The sequence below is a fragment of the Mustela nivalis genome, assembly GCF_964662115.1.
Source record: "Mustela nivalis genome assembly, chromosome: 17".
In the NCBI taxonomy this organism is placed as follows: domain Eukaryota; kingdom Metazoa; phylum Chordata; class Mammalia; order Carnivora; family Mustelidae; genus Mustela; species Mustela nivalis.
Genome location: NC_139036.1, coordinates 50,234,436 through 50,250,183, shown reverse-complemented (window position 1 = coordinate 50,250,183; position 15,748 = coordinate 50,234,436). Strand labels below are relative to the sequence as shown.

Genomic DNA, 15,748 nt, shown 5'->3' with positions numbered 1-15,748 from the left:
ATAATACCCCCCCGTCAGTGTGGGGGGGTAAGTATCCAAGTGTGGTGTGTACACAGCTGGAACACCAGGCAACCACTGATGTGACTGTGTGTGTCACCAGGGACAAGAGAGGAACAAAAAGCAGGGTTACATTAAGAGCAACAGCCTCATGATGTGGGGAGAAAAGTATTTACACAGTTTGGTTTTTCCAAGTGATCAGTCCAGTTCAACCCAAAGAAATAAAAATATTTACTACTTCAAAACCAAGTAAATGATATTAGTGAATAAATATTGATGATGAAATACCAGTTTGGTTATGTAGGTAGAAACCAAACTGTTTTATTATGGTTACAAATATACTACACTCCTGAACCAAATAACCACTTGTTTTTATTTCTTATAGTTTTCTATAATATACATTCAGAGGACAAGAGAATCAGAAGAGAGAGTAGCATTCCTGGAAATTAACAGTAGGGTGTTAACTCTTGTACCAGCTCTAATCTCAGCCATGCTTCTCATTTGTACTTCCTTGAGACATTTTGTAAGGGTTTCAGGATCAACCATATAATGAAGTAGTAGAATTTGCTAGGCTCATGACTTCAAATATGCTTTCATTTGATTCATAATGTGTACAATATTGGATCTCCTGAAGCAGGTGTGTTTTTTGATACTGAAAATGATTGTATTCTCCATTAATTAAAATGAAATCTGGGCACATTAAAATAAAACCTGCTAATTACATTTTGTGAAAGTACTTAAAGAATCAAAGATGGCCCCACCAGATTTCATTTCCAATGTCTTAACATACAGAGATCATCGTCAATTATGCTGGTCAGTGTCCTTTAGACTAAGTCCTGTGTCATCTATTTCTCTCAGAACTGAATACTAGAAAAAAAAATAAAGTAGTACTATCTCTTTCATAGATAATTAGAATTACACGGTTCATCCTGTTTCCCTCTTTGCTGTGGCTTCTAGGTGAGCTGAGAGCTAAAACTTGTACTTAACTAAAGCATTTTTTTTTTTTTTTAAGTATAGGTTTTCTGGTGGGGTTAATCTCATTTATTGCTTCAAGATTATTTTCAGTTATATTTAACCTGTTTAAGTGTGTGTTTATTACAAAATGCTGCCTAAAATCCTTTTTGAAAGTGGTTGGCGCATAAAGAAATTAAACTCAATGTCTTCAATGGAAAAATGCTCCCCTAAAAAAGCCCAAAGACCATGCACAGGTTTAGCAGAAATGTTCAGAACATACATATTGCTAAATTCCTCCATAAATAATCTTTGAAGAATGATAGCCAGTACTCAATCCGCTGCACACAGATGCACACCCAGTTTATAAATGGACATTTTTATTTTGGGCCCGAATTACCAAATTCAGTAATAAAGAAAAAAGGTAATACATAAGGTAATGTGACTGAAATATTATTTTAAAAATTAAAACTGTCTCACCACAAATATCTTTTCTGGAAAATTTTTTTAACTAGAAGAGAGAAAGAGGAGGATTTCTGAAAATGCTACATTTTAGAATTAGCGGCAGGGGAGCTTCTCGCTGTGAATCCATATGGCAAAATCAAGATGATCTGTCCATTTATTATGCAAAACTCATCCATATGAACATCATGATTCTCAGTTTAGGACATCAAGAAAGACATCAAGATGCCAATGTTAGGCAAGATCCAATTTCCTACATACAAATTTTAAGTTTGATGTAGTTTTGGATTTTGCGATGACCTTCTCCAAGTCTGCTGTTTTAATCTGCCTTATTATACTGATGGTGGATCACAGAGGCTGCCGGGGCCACCCTGAGTCTTCCATGTATTTGTACCTCAAGAGGTGACATAGACAGCTGTCCTATGATGGTGACCCCACCTCTGGGGCAGACCACAAAAGTTCTCTACTGTGTGCATATACACCATTCACTCTGGCGACAAACATGAAAGATCAAGTGATCTCCAAGTGATTCAGGGTCCTTAAAGGATAACTAAGTGGTGGAAGAATCTAAGTTCTATTTTTCCTGTAATTCAAGGGAATAAACTGTATCAAGTTTTTCACTACATTGCAATACAAAAGCCAAATGCAATGCAGAACCACCATGTTAGAAGAAATTCTCTTAAGGTGGTCATAACAGAATGATAAATTTTCTTTGTATTATAAAACGTGAGTAAGTCAATCAAATCATCCTCCAAATTAATTTCAACAAGACGTATCTGGCAAATGAGAAATATCTGACAATGAGGTTGTAACTTTCTAATATGTCTTATTATCTACTGATTTGGATGTTTTTTCTTAAACATTATGACCCTAGGTAGACACAAGGCTGACCATATTGTATGAGGCTGACAAAATTTAATGTGCATTTTAGCAAATATAAGGATCACAACATAAAAGAGCCTACTTGTCTGAAAATCAAGTTATGACAAAGATATATGCAACAAATAATTAGCTAAATGCACCAAAATAAAATGGGAGAAATAATTGTCTTTAGTTGTATTACACTATCTTAGGATTTCTCTATAAAACAGAAATTACCTGGATAACAACTAATCTGTAATAATTACACAGCATATTCACCAAAAGGGAGTTCCTGTTTGATATATGATTCACCTTATGGTAGGGAATTATACTTTATAATAATGGATTTCTTATCAGTATACAATACATTGTCTATTTGGAGGAAGCCAAAAGTAGATTTTTAGTATATTGTCTGCATTCAACAATTTGATGGAAGAAAGAGTGGCAAGCAAAGCCACAGTATCCAAAATAGGTACTTCACTGGTCCTCTCTTGGTTAAGTATTTCCAACAGACCTTTTTACAAAATGGCCTCCACTGCTAAATGGGAGCAGCAGAATATGAACTGAAAATCAAATCTCTCTAAATCTAAACTGAAAAATTGTACAATCCAGTATTTAAGATCCATCACACATGTACCAAGACACAGAACAATGATTTGAAAAGAAATTCTTCTATTTTAAAAAAATATATGTCCACTTGGTTTTCTTGAAATTCGTGAATGGAATTCAGGACTTCAAAGGTATTCTACATTACATTACCTAAATCATAACCATGAAAAGATATATTTGGAAAATTGAGATCGTACCTGAAGGAAACTTTGAATTAATATCCTCAATGAATAACCAAAATAAATACAAATAATTAGCATTTTGGTATACATGATAAGGTTTTTAAAAATATAACTTATTGGCAAATTTTTAAAAAAAATACATTCTCTAAAAACAACCAAGTCTAGGTTACACAAAAAATCATTTTCATTCAGATCAAAAATGCATTTAGCTTTAGTTTACATTGCTTTACTAGCACTCGCAGGATAGCAATTCCAATTGTTCCAAGAAAGACACAAAATAGGAGGAAACACAATCCTACGCTACAGCATTTCAAGAGGTCATATGGTCCTCATGCTGATTACTTCAATTAGAAGAAATTCAATTAAGGACCTTATTGTACTCTCCCTGTGGCTTAATTATATGTAATAATTCTAAAATTTCCCTTTTGTTATTGGATGAACCGCACCCTATATATGGCAGATACGACGCATGTAAAAATCACAAAGATTTCCTCTATATTTGGCCTCCGCTACTGTCGGCTTTCCACAACAGCACCAAAATAGTAGGAAGTTATATAAATTAATGTCTTTTATTGTATCAAGTATTCGATTTTACTATGCAAACAGAACTTACACAGACTCAGAACCCAAATATTCTACCACAGAAGACAATGGTAAGGCTAAGCATCATCTTTGAAGAAGAATATAAGTTTGAAAATATTCTTAGTAAATGATATGGCTAACAATCAGAAAATCAGCATGTATTTTCATAAAGGCTCTAATGAGGTTGGTGGAAAAATACAATACACGTTGATTTAGCAGGAAGCACCTGACTCTGCTGGAACCATGGCTACTACAATGACTACCTTTTCAGTTAGCAACCCCCACAAAAAACACAGTGAAAATAGTTTTCCTATAAATGTATATTATTGACCAAAAAAAACCTGTGCCGAGTATACTCATAGTGCCCCAGTCATTCTCCGAAGGTGAAAGACAACTCAAGGTCAAATGAAAAATAACCAATAACTCCTATTCTTTGCCTTACCGCCTCCCGCCCTCCACCCAAGAAAGAAACACCTTATTTAATCAGTAGCATTATTATTGTTTAGATGATCATAAAATCGTTTAAACACATGTCATCACAAATAGAAGGCTTATTTCACTGTTTAAAAATTACATTATTTGGGAGACAGGATAACTAGGAAGAAGCTTATGTGTGGTATGAATAATATGGTTAAGATTTCCATGGGAAAAGAGGGATTTAGACCTCGTATATGATATGGTTTTATTAGAAAAGAAAATTATCTTTTTTGTTATCAATTGCTCCCCAATTTTTCTTTAATAAAATTTCACAGCAATCTCAAGAGGATACACTAAAGGCCTTTGATTACATATACCCTAAAGAACGTATTTGTAGCACAAAGGTGCACACACCCAATAAGATTTTTTTTTCATCTGAAATTTATAAAGATAATTTTCCATGCTGACAGTGCACATTTCATCCATAAGTTTGAAGAGTCAAATGCTACCACAGCTGGGGGTTATTCTGCCAAATGGCTTCCAACAGGGACTACAGAGATGGAGGCTAGGAGGCATGTGCATGCGCATGTAGGAATAAGCCACAGACCTGATGGGAAATAGCCCTTCTCTGGAGTCATTTTTATCAATTACCATCTGAGTGATCTAATCAAATATAGAGTCTAATAGAAAAAAAAAAAAAGCAACACCAGGAAGGAAAAGCAAATATTAAAACAGCTGCTTGATTACCTACAGAGATTAAAACAAAAAGCAAGGAGTGAGGCTGATATATTTCATAGGGATTTGCTGAGGCTGAGGGGAGGGGTAAGGGGCAGATACCTTAAAAAAATCCATCATGAAAGGAACTGAGACAAGATTATAAAAAAGGGGCCAAGTTATAGCGCGCCATGGGATTTTTAATCTGGCTACCTGTGGTTTCTGTAGTTAAAGCCTTATTCATCCTCAAAACGGGGGGGTGGGGAGAAGAAAACAAAAAAAAAATCACATTTATATGTCAGTTTTGCAAATGATCAAACAACGTGCACCAAGAAGAATAAGAAGAAAACACTAAACGCTGATGACTTTTTAAAAATAGATACCCGTTTTATCAAATATTATTGATAATTACCTGTGAATCTCGTTTCTTGAACTCTTGAATTTGATTTTCGTGCTCCATATTGGCAGCGCGAAGCTGTTTTTCCAGGTTTTCAATTTCCCGTTCATGGTCTCGGACTAGGCTATCCTTCTCTGCGCTATGCTGCTGTGATAGGTGCGTCTTCTCCTGTTCATGCTCCAGCTTCAGCTCCACTATCTGATTGGACAATGAGGAGGACAGTTCATCAACAGAACATCCTTGTCGTCATGACAACTCATGGACAGCTTAATTTTTCTCTAATTTGTCCAAGTTGAAAATTTTATTTTTGCGTCATTATTACCTCACCCTTGAAATACTCTCATCTGTGGGGGGGGGATGGGGGGTGGGAGGGGTGGGGATTTTATCCAAACCTAATATTCAAGACAGTTGGGCATATTCAGGAAATCGTTCTGCAATCTGTTGGCATAAATGCCTGAACATTGAAAAAAATTATGTTGAATGCTAGGTATTTCCTACCCAAGATTCCGGGTATTACTGATCAGCAATGGTTATAAATGGTTAATAGGCAGTACGCTTTGCTGTTTGCTTCAATATATACATGTAAAAGCAGCAATTAAATCAGTCCGTTTTCTTTATAATTTTCAAATAAAAGCTCGAAGCTAAATACGCATCTGGATTATTGTATATACAGTTGTCTTTTTAAAAAATAAAATGATAAATTTCAAAGCTCTATTATCTCGTTGTCAGCTACGGTAGACCAACATAAACAGATGTTATGTGTTCCAGAAGGGCACCTGCTGTGCTGCAAGCTTGCGCCATGATTTCATAAAGAGCATTCTATTCTCAGGATCCTTTCCCAGTCCACTCCACACTGGAGACTGTGACCTTGGCCAGTCTTAGCCTCTCCCTGCTAGACTGAATGGCAGCCCGAGACCAAGGGCCTGGTTGCCGCAGCTTTGATACTAATCCTCCCAGACTGTGCACAATGGCACCCTACCTGGCCTGCAAACTATAGCCAGCCAGGCTGTCTTTGAAGCAGGTGATGAATAGGGACTGCAGGAAGCCAGCTTCCCCAGTGAACTCCAGGCCACACAGCTGCTAAGAACAGTCACTTGGATTTTTCTTCAGTTTTGGTGGATTTCAGGGGAAAAAACTGCCGTTATCTAGAATATGTTGTGTTATTTTCGGCGTGAGAATCCATCTTCAAAAAAGCTAACAGTAGGAGCCTGCTCCAAATCGATCTTGTTTCTTGTTTCGTGCAATGAATCATCAGACTACCTTATCTTAAAGCGATAGCATTCATTTCTCCACGTGAGCATGCTACACTAAGTTTCAGAAATTATTTTGAGATTTGATATCCTCACCCTCTAACTGCAAAAACACAAACTGAATGTGCTTATAAACACGGGTTTTGACATTTTTCCTTATTGTGATTTTTCTTAGAGTGGAAAATGAACAGGAAATGTCTGACCACTTATAAATGTATGATACTATCGAGAAGAACCCACTTTTCATTACATACACTTACCAGAACAAAATAATGTATGAAGTAATAGAGAAACATTTATTTTGCATCTGAGAACAAAGACAGCCTAGTGAATTTGTGTCTATTTCAAATCTAGGGAACTTTCTTCCTAATTATTTTACTGCTGGCAACATATAGAAAAAAATAATATACACATCTTCTCACATACCAAGTAGTTAAGTTTTCTTTATTTAAAATTAATGTGCATGCTTTACTCTGATTCACACAACTACAGTGTTAATCCCAACAAAAGAGAGAATTGAAAATTGTATTGATATTACTGCATCATTTCAGGCATCTGAGTTTATGAATTATTGAGTTAGAATATTTTTAGTTCTTGGACACATTGTTATTTCTACTCAGTGTTATACTACCAAGCATTATTATAATAAATTTATAAGTTTTAGTTAAAATCATTTAAGTATGTAACACACTGTAAAGAAATAGATGGAGGTAGAGAACACTACTGAGATCTGATTCTTAAAAGCCTCAGAAAAATTGAGAGAATGGGTGTGATTTTAAAATTGACAGAAAACAAAATATTTCATATCCTCTAGGGAAAAATAACCAGTTGACCCATAATCAAGGCAGAAAGATTACAGAATTCTTCCCCCAAGAAAAAACACATGAATGGTAGTCGCTATGAAATCGTTTGTAATGGTGCAGCCTCATTCTAGGCTCTAAATAATGTACTTCCAAACTATCTTCCTCTGAGTTATTTGAAGAGCTCTGGTAGACTGATCAATGACCCTTTCCATGCTCAGATTTCAGTTAATTCATTTTTAAAAATTAGAAACAAATGAAATAGAGATAGTGGAATTTTGAGCTTAAAGATAGATGTTCATAAATTATTAGTAGTTTGTCATTTTGTCAGGGCCCATTGCTCAGTGATGCTACGTAATGAATGAATAAATCTCAGGGTTGCTGGTGCCTTTTAAAGTGAAATAGCTCAGGTTTGTCTGCTTGAATCCATACTACTTGGCCAAATTCTAGATGTTATAAGCCCTTTCTGGTCTTTGCCTAAGATTCCTCACTCCTAGCATCATCTGGCAGACATGTTTCATCCTAATACATGGTAGAGTCTTGAAGAAAAACCCTAATGGTCTAGAAACATCTTAATGATGAGATTCATAACCACAAAGGCCATCACCAAAGTGGATCTGTGTTTAAATTCAAGATTGTACTGGTTGCTAGCCCCTTCCATGTAAGTAAACATTAAAAGAGGTTTTTTTACTTTTCCAGTTCAGTCACTTATTTATTTTTATTTTTTTAAAATTTTATTTATTTATTTGAGAGAGAACACGAGCAGCAGGAGTGGAAAAGGAGAAGCGGACTCACTTCTGAGCAGGAAGCCCAACGATGGCTTGATCCCGGGACCTGGGATCATGACCCGATCTGAAGGCAGATGCTTAACCCACTGAACCCCCCAGGTGCTCCTCAGTTCAGTCCTTTACTTATAGGCATATCTCAGTGGTAACAATGAATGGGGTATCTTCTTTATCCTGGACTACTAAATACTTTCAGTTGGCCAACAATAATGTCTAATGGAATCAGTGGTGATCAGGAGGTTGATAATCATGGAAAATGTGGAGGATGTAGAAGTATACAGCTTTCTCTAGAATGAATGTTCAGTGGTCAATGAGATCTCTGTGTTAAGAGGATATCTCCTACCGGGGAGAATAGGATGCACCATCACCAAGGAACCTGCTTAAGTAGGGCCAGCTAAAGAGCTCCCTGTAACACAGGAGGGAAAACTCCAAGTTCCCTAATCCAAAAGCAATGGGTTCTGTGCCAGGTAACTACAATAGCTATGTATATCCCTTCAGCACGTATTAAAGCAGACTGGCATGTCTTCTGGGGGAGTGAAGTGAGTAGCCCTCAAGGGCAAGCATCTGGTACAATCTGGTAGTTCCCTGAAATGCTGAGCTTGATGGCTTGATGGTTGGGGCTTGGGAGAGAAAATGGTTTTACTGCCTAGAAACTATTAGTTTGAAACTGTTATTTTTGTAGGTCAAAACAGGTGATGGTACTTTATCCACTATGCTACCCCCACACTACACACGAAGTTCAAGAGTGAAATTCTGAAGTTCTGAAATCCCTGAAAGTGCAGCCCTCCATCACAGACTAAATCATTTTGCAACCGGATGATGATGTCCTTGTTCTAACTGAGACTTGATGTAAGTATCCAAAAGCAGAAGTACATTACAGGCTCTGAGAAAGACCAAGATGGAACCACTAGATAGCCAAGTCTCTGGGGGTCCTGGAATATATCTTTTTAAGCCCTGGTAACTGTTTTAGAGTGAAATCAGTGCTGGCAAATGTGGCCCGAACACTTTTTAATAATCTCATAAAGAAAAAGACAAAGGAGATAGAATAAGTCATTACTTCTCAGTATATAATCCACAGAAGACAATACATCTCAATAACATACCTCAAAGTCAGAAATTCCAAACCAGAAACATAAATTATGCAAGTGATAGAATGGGTTCAACACATTTTTAGATAAAAAATACTAACTAAAATAACCTTACCCATAATGAAATTACAAATCTATATTCTACAAACCTTGCTGAAGAATAGATTAAAACTACAGGAATTAGAAAAAGAGGCCCTCCTTGTGCTCTGACTGGGAAAGAAAGAAGGGGAAGGAATCTCCAGTTAGGAGCCCTGGGGACAGATGTGTCTTACAACTGAATGGTAGCTGCTCTAATTCCAAGTGAACAGTAGAATGAAAACCGAAGAGTTTGGAGAGACGTAAAGGCTACCTAGGCAATACGGTGTCAATCTTAATTCATGAAGCTTCCCCACAACACCCTGACAGTCACTCAGCTGCTGCTGGAATGCTTTGAGCAATAAGTGAACAAATGGCTTCCAAGGCAACTTATGGCTCATGGTGAACACACCTGACACTGGAACTTCTAAGTGAAGACAGCTGAAAAGTTGTCAGAAGAACAAAACAAATGTTAAAAACAGAACATTCACTGGCAGGAACCCAAGGAAAGAGGGCTAGCACATTGGCCATCCATGTCAGATGATGGTAGTTGAGGAAAGAAAGCAAGTTTCTGACCTGGCGAGACACACTACTCTGTCCCTCAGCAGTAATGCTGAGGAAGATCTTCTAAGAGGAAGGTGAGGAGGGTAATTGCATGGAGGACGAATGGCTGCTGGGAAGAGATGAATAAAACTGAGAAAGTGAAAAATTATGGCTGGTTCTGATGAAGCATAGGCTTCAAAGCGCCCATTCAAAAGGGAAAAAATCCCTCCAATATAGACAGCAAATCCTGGGGAGAACATGAGTAAAATGTTAAAAGGCCTAGCAGATACAGGTTTCTCTAACAAGAGTTGCTCACAGCCCCAACTAAGTTCTTCTCCTTGTCCTTATCCTAATCTCAAGCTGTAGAAAGTGCTCAAACTACAACTCAGAGGAAGACATACAGCTGAAAATAAGGGTAGAAAAGGAGTCAGAGAGAACTCATGCATATTATACCAAAATGAATAGTCAATTTGGACAGTGCCGCTCACTTAATGCCCAAGTGAGATGAAAGGAAAAATGTCTGAACAGCTATAAAAATATTACATCAAGTAAAAAACAAACTTTTTTTTTTTTTTAAAGAGGTAGGGTGTGGGGGAAGCAGGAAGAAAGGAAGGGAGGACCACCATTCTTGAGGGGAGAAAATATACCTTCAAAATCAGGAACAAGTGGAGCTGACAGGGAGTCCTAGTAAGACCATGAGGGCAATGAAAGAAGAACCCAAAGATGAGAAGATAAAACAGAATTAACCAAGAACCAAAAATTACCTGATCACAAAGTTAATTCTAAATTAGAAACGGCAATCAACGGAATAAACATGGCTGAAAATCAAATCACTAGCATGGACAAGGGATCCGAGATAATGAAACAGACAGAGATGATGATGTAGAGAGGAAACAGCAAAAGAAAACCCACGTACACACAGATGTATCAGAAATTTTCCCTATAATGAATGAAGAGCTAAGTGTGTATATCAAAATAGCACACTGTATACCAACAAAAGCTGTTCTTGAGGAAAATAACAGCTCAAGAATACTATAGCAAAATTCAAAACTATTGAACCCAAACCATTCTTGAAAAATAAAAACAACAAAAACTTGAGGATGAAATTCAGGCAACCAAGAGAAGACTAGAGCAGCTGTGTTATGGGCAATGTTTTGTGCCAAAACACAGTGGAACACCACGTACAAAGTTTTAGGGAAATGTGGGTCACCAGAGTGTGTTACGCCCAGCCCAAAATAAGGAAACACACAGTGATTCTCAAGCATGCAAAAATGCAGTGAATACAACAATGATATGTTCTTCTTGGAAAAAACGATTTAATGATGAAATCTCAGCATTCAACAGATGAATCAAAATAAAGTTATCCACTGTGGGGAAGTTGTACTAAAAGTCCTGGTGGTAAGCATATAAATGAATTAAATAAAAAACTAACTCCATGTAATTATGATAATCATGGTTAGAGAAGAGAATACAAATGATACAATTCTCCACAATGTATAAAAGAACACTACAATTGACAAAATAGAGTGGAAGAAGTGGGTGGAAGAGGTTTAAGCATGTTAATTTTATTTATTTTTTTTATTATAGTGAGTAAACTAATGCTTTCAAAATTGAGCCATAAAATTCAAAATGATTCTAACATCAATGCATTTTTTAAGAGAGTACACACGTACACACACACACACACACAAGTGGAGGTGTGGGGGGTTGGGGAAAGGAGAGAGAGAATACCAAGCAGGTTCCACTCTCTGTGTGCGCCCAACGTGAGACTTGATCTCACCACCCTCCAATCACAACCTGAGCTGAAATCAAGAGTCGGTCACTTAACCAACTAAGCCACCCATGTGCCCCAAACCTCAATGTATTTTTAATCTTTATCTCTTACTGTTCTTCGAAACCACCTCTCATCAGGCGAAGGAACATTTTTCTAAACTTCAGAAATCCCTTGTTTTCCTTTTTCTTTACTTCATCTAATTTCACATAAAATCATTTTAATAAAAGTAAGAAACAGCATCATCTCATTTCTTAAAAAATGTTTTTGTTTCTGTATCTATGTTCCCTTCTACTTATCTATGTCTCAGAAATATCAGGAATTATATCTGATTCACAGTAGTCACCACCAGAAGATAAGAATTTGGTAGAATTTCTGCTCTCTCCATTGTGTGCAGTACCACATCGGATGGCCTTTCCGTGGTATTTTAAGAGTCCTTATCAAGGAACACCGTCTCCCTTCAAACACATGGGCTCTGGGTCTGTGAACTGTGAACTTAGATCTAGAAACTTAATGAAGGACCATGATTTTCCACGCAAGTGGAGAGCTATCTAAAGTTCCCTTGCCCAGTCTTGACTTCTTCTTAGTGTTGTACAAATAGTACTCTCATTGGTCTCCTGTCTCTCCTATGCCTCAAGAATATGCTCTATTCACTCTCATCAAAGACCCCTGCAGGCAAACCACCTTAATTAACTCCCTAGCCTTGGGGCCCATTACAGTAGTCACTTCTACCTTCAGACATTTGAGTGCCTCACCTGGTGTCTGCCATTTTGGAACCCTACCATCCTACAGGAAGTGGGCAGCCCAGTGCTGCAGCAGCATCTTAAACTCTTGGTGCCAGTGTATGGAGGAAGCCACCACGTAGCTGCTCAGCGGTATCAGGGCTCCCACCATCAGTGCATTCGTCAACACCTCAGTGAAGGCAGTACTTCTGGTCCCTCCCACGGGGTAGATTATCTGGTCTAAAGTAATAAAATCATTCTAATATTCTATTTTCCTGAGATTTTTTTTTTTAAATCTCTTCCTTAATACTATGTGACGGCAGTTCTGGCGTGTCCTCCCTGGTTCAATTTGAGTGGAGTAGTAAGAAAGACTCCTGCCTAGTAAAAGCATCAGCTATTGTAAATGTGCTATCTTTTTTAAAAAGAGAGATGAAGGTCAGTTCAAATACCGTGAGCAATTATACGTATTGGGTAGTTCAAGGGGCACTTTCCTTTAAAGAGGGAGCCACTGACCAGAGGCCATCTCGGGATCTGACAAGATGGCCAGGCTGTCCTGCAGGATTATCAAGGAAACCCAGCACTTGCTGGCAGAACCAGTTCCTGGCATTAAAGCAGAACCAGATGAGATTAACACCCATTATTTTTGTGCTGGGCCCCAGGATTTCCCCTTTGAGGGAGGGACTTTTAAGCTTGAACTATTCCTACCAGAAGAATACCCAAAGGCAGCCCCTAATGAACATTTCATGACCAAAATTTATCATCCTAATGTAGACAAGTTGGGAAGAGTACATTCAGATACTCTGAAGGGTAAGTGGTCCCCAGCACGGCAGATCTGCACAGGTCTGCTATGGATCCCGGCTTTGTTATGTGCTCCGATCCAGATGGTCCACTAGCAAAGGATGCAGCAGAGCAGTGGGAGAACAGGGCCCATGCATAGAAAACAGCTAGAGCATGGACTAGGCTATATGCCATAAATAATATTTAAAATCGATCTGATCATCAAATATGCATCATTTGTCCTGTTCTGCCAAGACTTCTTTCTTTTTGGTTTGCATTTAATGGACATAGTCTTAGAAATACCACACAATAAAAGCCCAGACATCTTCAGTCCTTTGGTGATTAAATACACATTAGCGAATCTATGTCTTGTCCTGATTCACCGTGAATCATGAGCACTGTGAATCACTGTAAAGCATGAGCAGAGGCTAGAAGTACCATCTGGATGGTTGTGAAACCTTTAAAAGCAATGGCCCTTCTCTGCTTTTATTCATTTTCCTTATCCTGATTTAAGTGTAGAGCACTGTGAATGAAGGTAATTGTCAGGGTTAGCTGCAGGGGGGTGGGTGTTTTTATTACCTTTTTTTGAGGGGGAGAAGTTCTACTTTAATTTTATGGGCTCCTTGCCCCCTTTTTATGGGGATCTAATTGCACTGGTTAAAAGCAGCTAACCAGTTCTTTCAAATATGCTCTCTAGCCTATGTCTAACTTTATTTAGATGCTGTAGTTGGTCAGGCTTGATTGTTTAAACCAAAATGGGAACATTAAACAAACATCACAGCCCTCACTAATAACACTGTGACTTTGCTGTCAAAGGTAGAATCCTTCCTTTAAGAAAAAGCTTGTGACCATTTTGTATGGCTTTCTGGAAATTTCTGTAGATCTTAAAATCTACAGTTTTAGTAAAATATTTTTTGTTATTTAAAAAAAAATTTTTTAAATAAAGAGTGAGCCATTAAAAAAAAAGAAAACAACAAGTAGTTTTCGGAGAGTCAGAGTCTGTGTAACACGATGAGCACTGAGTAACGTGTAGAACACCTGGGTCACGACATTGCACACCTGAAACTAACATGCTGCATGTCAACTCACCGGAATCCAAATAAAAACTTAAAAAAAAATAAATAAATGTAAGGACATATATAAATCTGCTCTGAGCTTTTGGAGTCAAAGTAAAAATTAAGCATAAGTCAGCACAGAAAATGCACAGCACAGTCTGACTAGGCATGGCCCCATCCCCCGCAAATAGCAAAACGTCGTCAGAGTGTGAAGAGCAGGAGAATAATTTGTGATTAGTGGGTGGCCATGTGGCTCCAGGCCTAGGTGACATCCACTACAACAAGAAAACCCATCTATGAAAGCTCTTTGTCAACAGTTCAGTTTAGTTAGGCAAGTTCTCTTTTTTAGAACACAATATAGCGGAGCTCACTGCTTTCCGAGACAGAACGAGGACCGGCCAGCACACAGAGCCGGTTCTCCTTTGCCTCTCCAGGGAGGCTTCAAGAGCCTTCGACACGTGGCTGCTGAGGCTCCGGAAGCTCAGCAGGCCCAAGGGGAGAGGCTGGAGGTGCAGCAGCGGCCACAGAGGAACGCGGATGCCGGGAAGGCCGTGGGGGTGGGAAGCTAGTACACTTCTCGGCAGTCTCCTTCCACGCTTTAAAACAGTCACCTGCCACCCGCAGGGCGTGGGTGGCAATAATGACCCTATGCTTTATTACTTTTTGAAAAATTAGCTACTATTTTCTGTGTGTTTATCTGCCAGATCTCAATGAAAACCCAGGATTTGTTCAGATAGTCAAATCCTTCAAGCTTTTTCTTCGTCATTTAATGACGGTCAATTCAAGCTGTTCAACTTGAGAAAATTCATTAACTAAGAATTCACCCTCTTAGATAGAGTTCAACATTTTGGGGGAAAACATGTCTCCACTGTACATTTTAGTTTTAATTTATTTTACCTTCTATCTGTTCCTCTAAAACACATTCAGTCTTCTTGACCTGGCACATCAGTGCTGCTGAACGATAGGAAAGACAAAAATCAACAGTTGCCCAGCTAGTATGGAACTTAGAAAGACAAGCAGCTCAACCAAGCTATAAACTCCTCCAAATATGGCCTATCCTTTTACTTTCTTTTTACTTTCCGCACACCACCTACTCCAAGGCTCCACGATCACTTATCGTTTTGAATGGAACAGGTGGCATTCAGGAACAGCCGAACAGAAGCAGTCAAAGGGGAACTACTTCATCTTCCTTGTCATCAACTGACGTGTCTACCTGCCTAGTCTCTGCCTTCCCTCGAGTGCGTGGCTGTCCTCGTTGTCACCTCAGCGCTGTCCTCTGCACCACGCCCTCCCCTCTTGCCAGATCAAGCCCTTGCTCCCACAATCATCCCACCGCTGCCTACCTCGTCGCCATTTTCTTCTCCAGTGGATCATGCTCATCGACAAACAAACGTTTGTACTTACCTCATTTTCTAAGAACTTTCCATTGGCCCTACATATCCCTCAAGCTTCCACCTCATTCTTCTGCTCCCCTTTCTTTCAAAATTCCTCAAACGGGATGTTCGTATCCCATTCTCTGTCTACACAGGCTTTTGTTCCCACATTCCTCTGAAACTGGCCTTGACAAGGTAGTGAGAGGCCTTCTTGCCAAATCCAATGGTCAGTTCTCAGTCCCCATCTAACCTCCCCAGTTGGCAGCCCCTGAAACAACTGGCTGCTCAGTTTCCTTCGGAAAACACTTGCTGCACACGAGTTATGTGAAACCAGACC

At 38.6% G+C, this 15,748-nt stretch overlaps 1 protein-coding gene and 1 pseudogene across 17 annotated transcripts in view; one reads left to right on the top strand and one right to left on the bottom strand.

The window, feature by feature from the left end:
* The window catches only part of CEP112 (centrosomal protein 112), a 416,468-nt gene that overhangs the window by 196,267 nt on the left and 204,453 nt on the right, over window positions 1-15,748 (bottom strand). For all 16 annotated transcript variants that reach the window (XM_082706657.1, XM_082706645.1, XM_082706644.1 and 13 more), the window contains one exon: window positions 5,188-5,370. In XM_082706657.1, coding sequence (XP_082562783.1) covers window positions 5,188-5,370 — 183 coding nt within the window. The remainder of the gene's footprint in view (window positions 1-5,187; window positions 5,371-15,748) is intronic.
* LOC309852088 (ubiquitin-conjugating enzyme E2 N pseudogene) lies at window positions 12,746-13,191 on the top strand (annotated as a pseudogene). Its single transcript has one exon. The product of its transcript is annotated as a ubiquitin-conjugating enzyme E2 N pseudogene (transcript).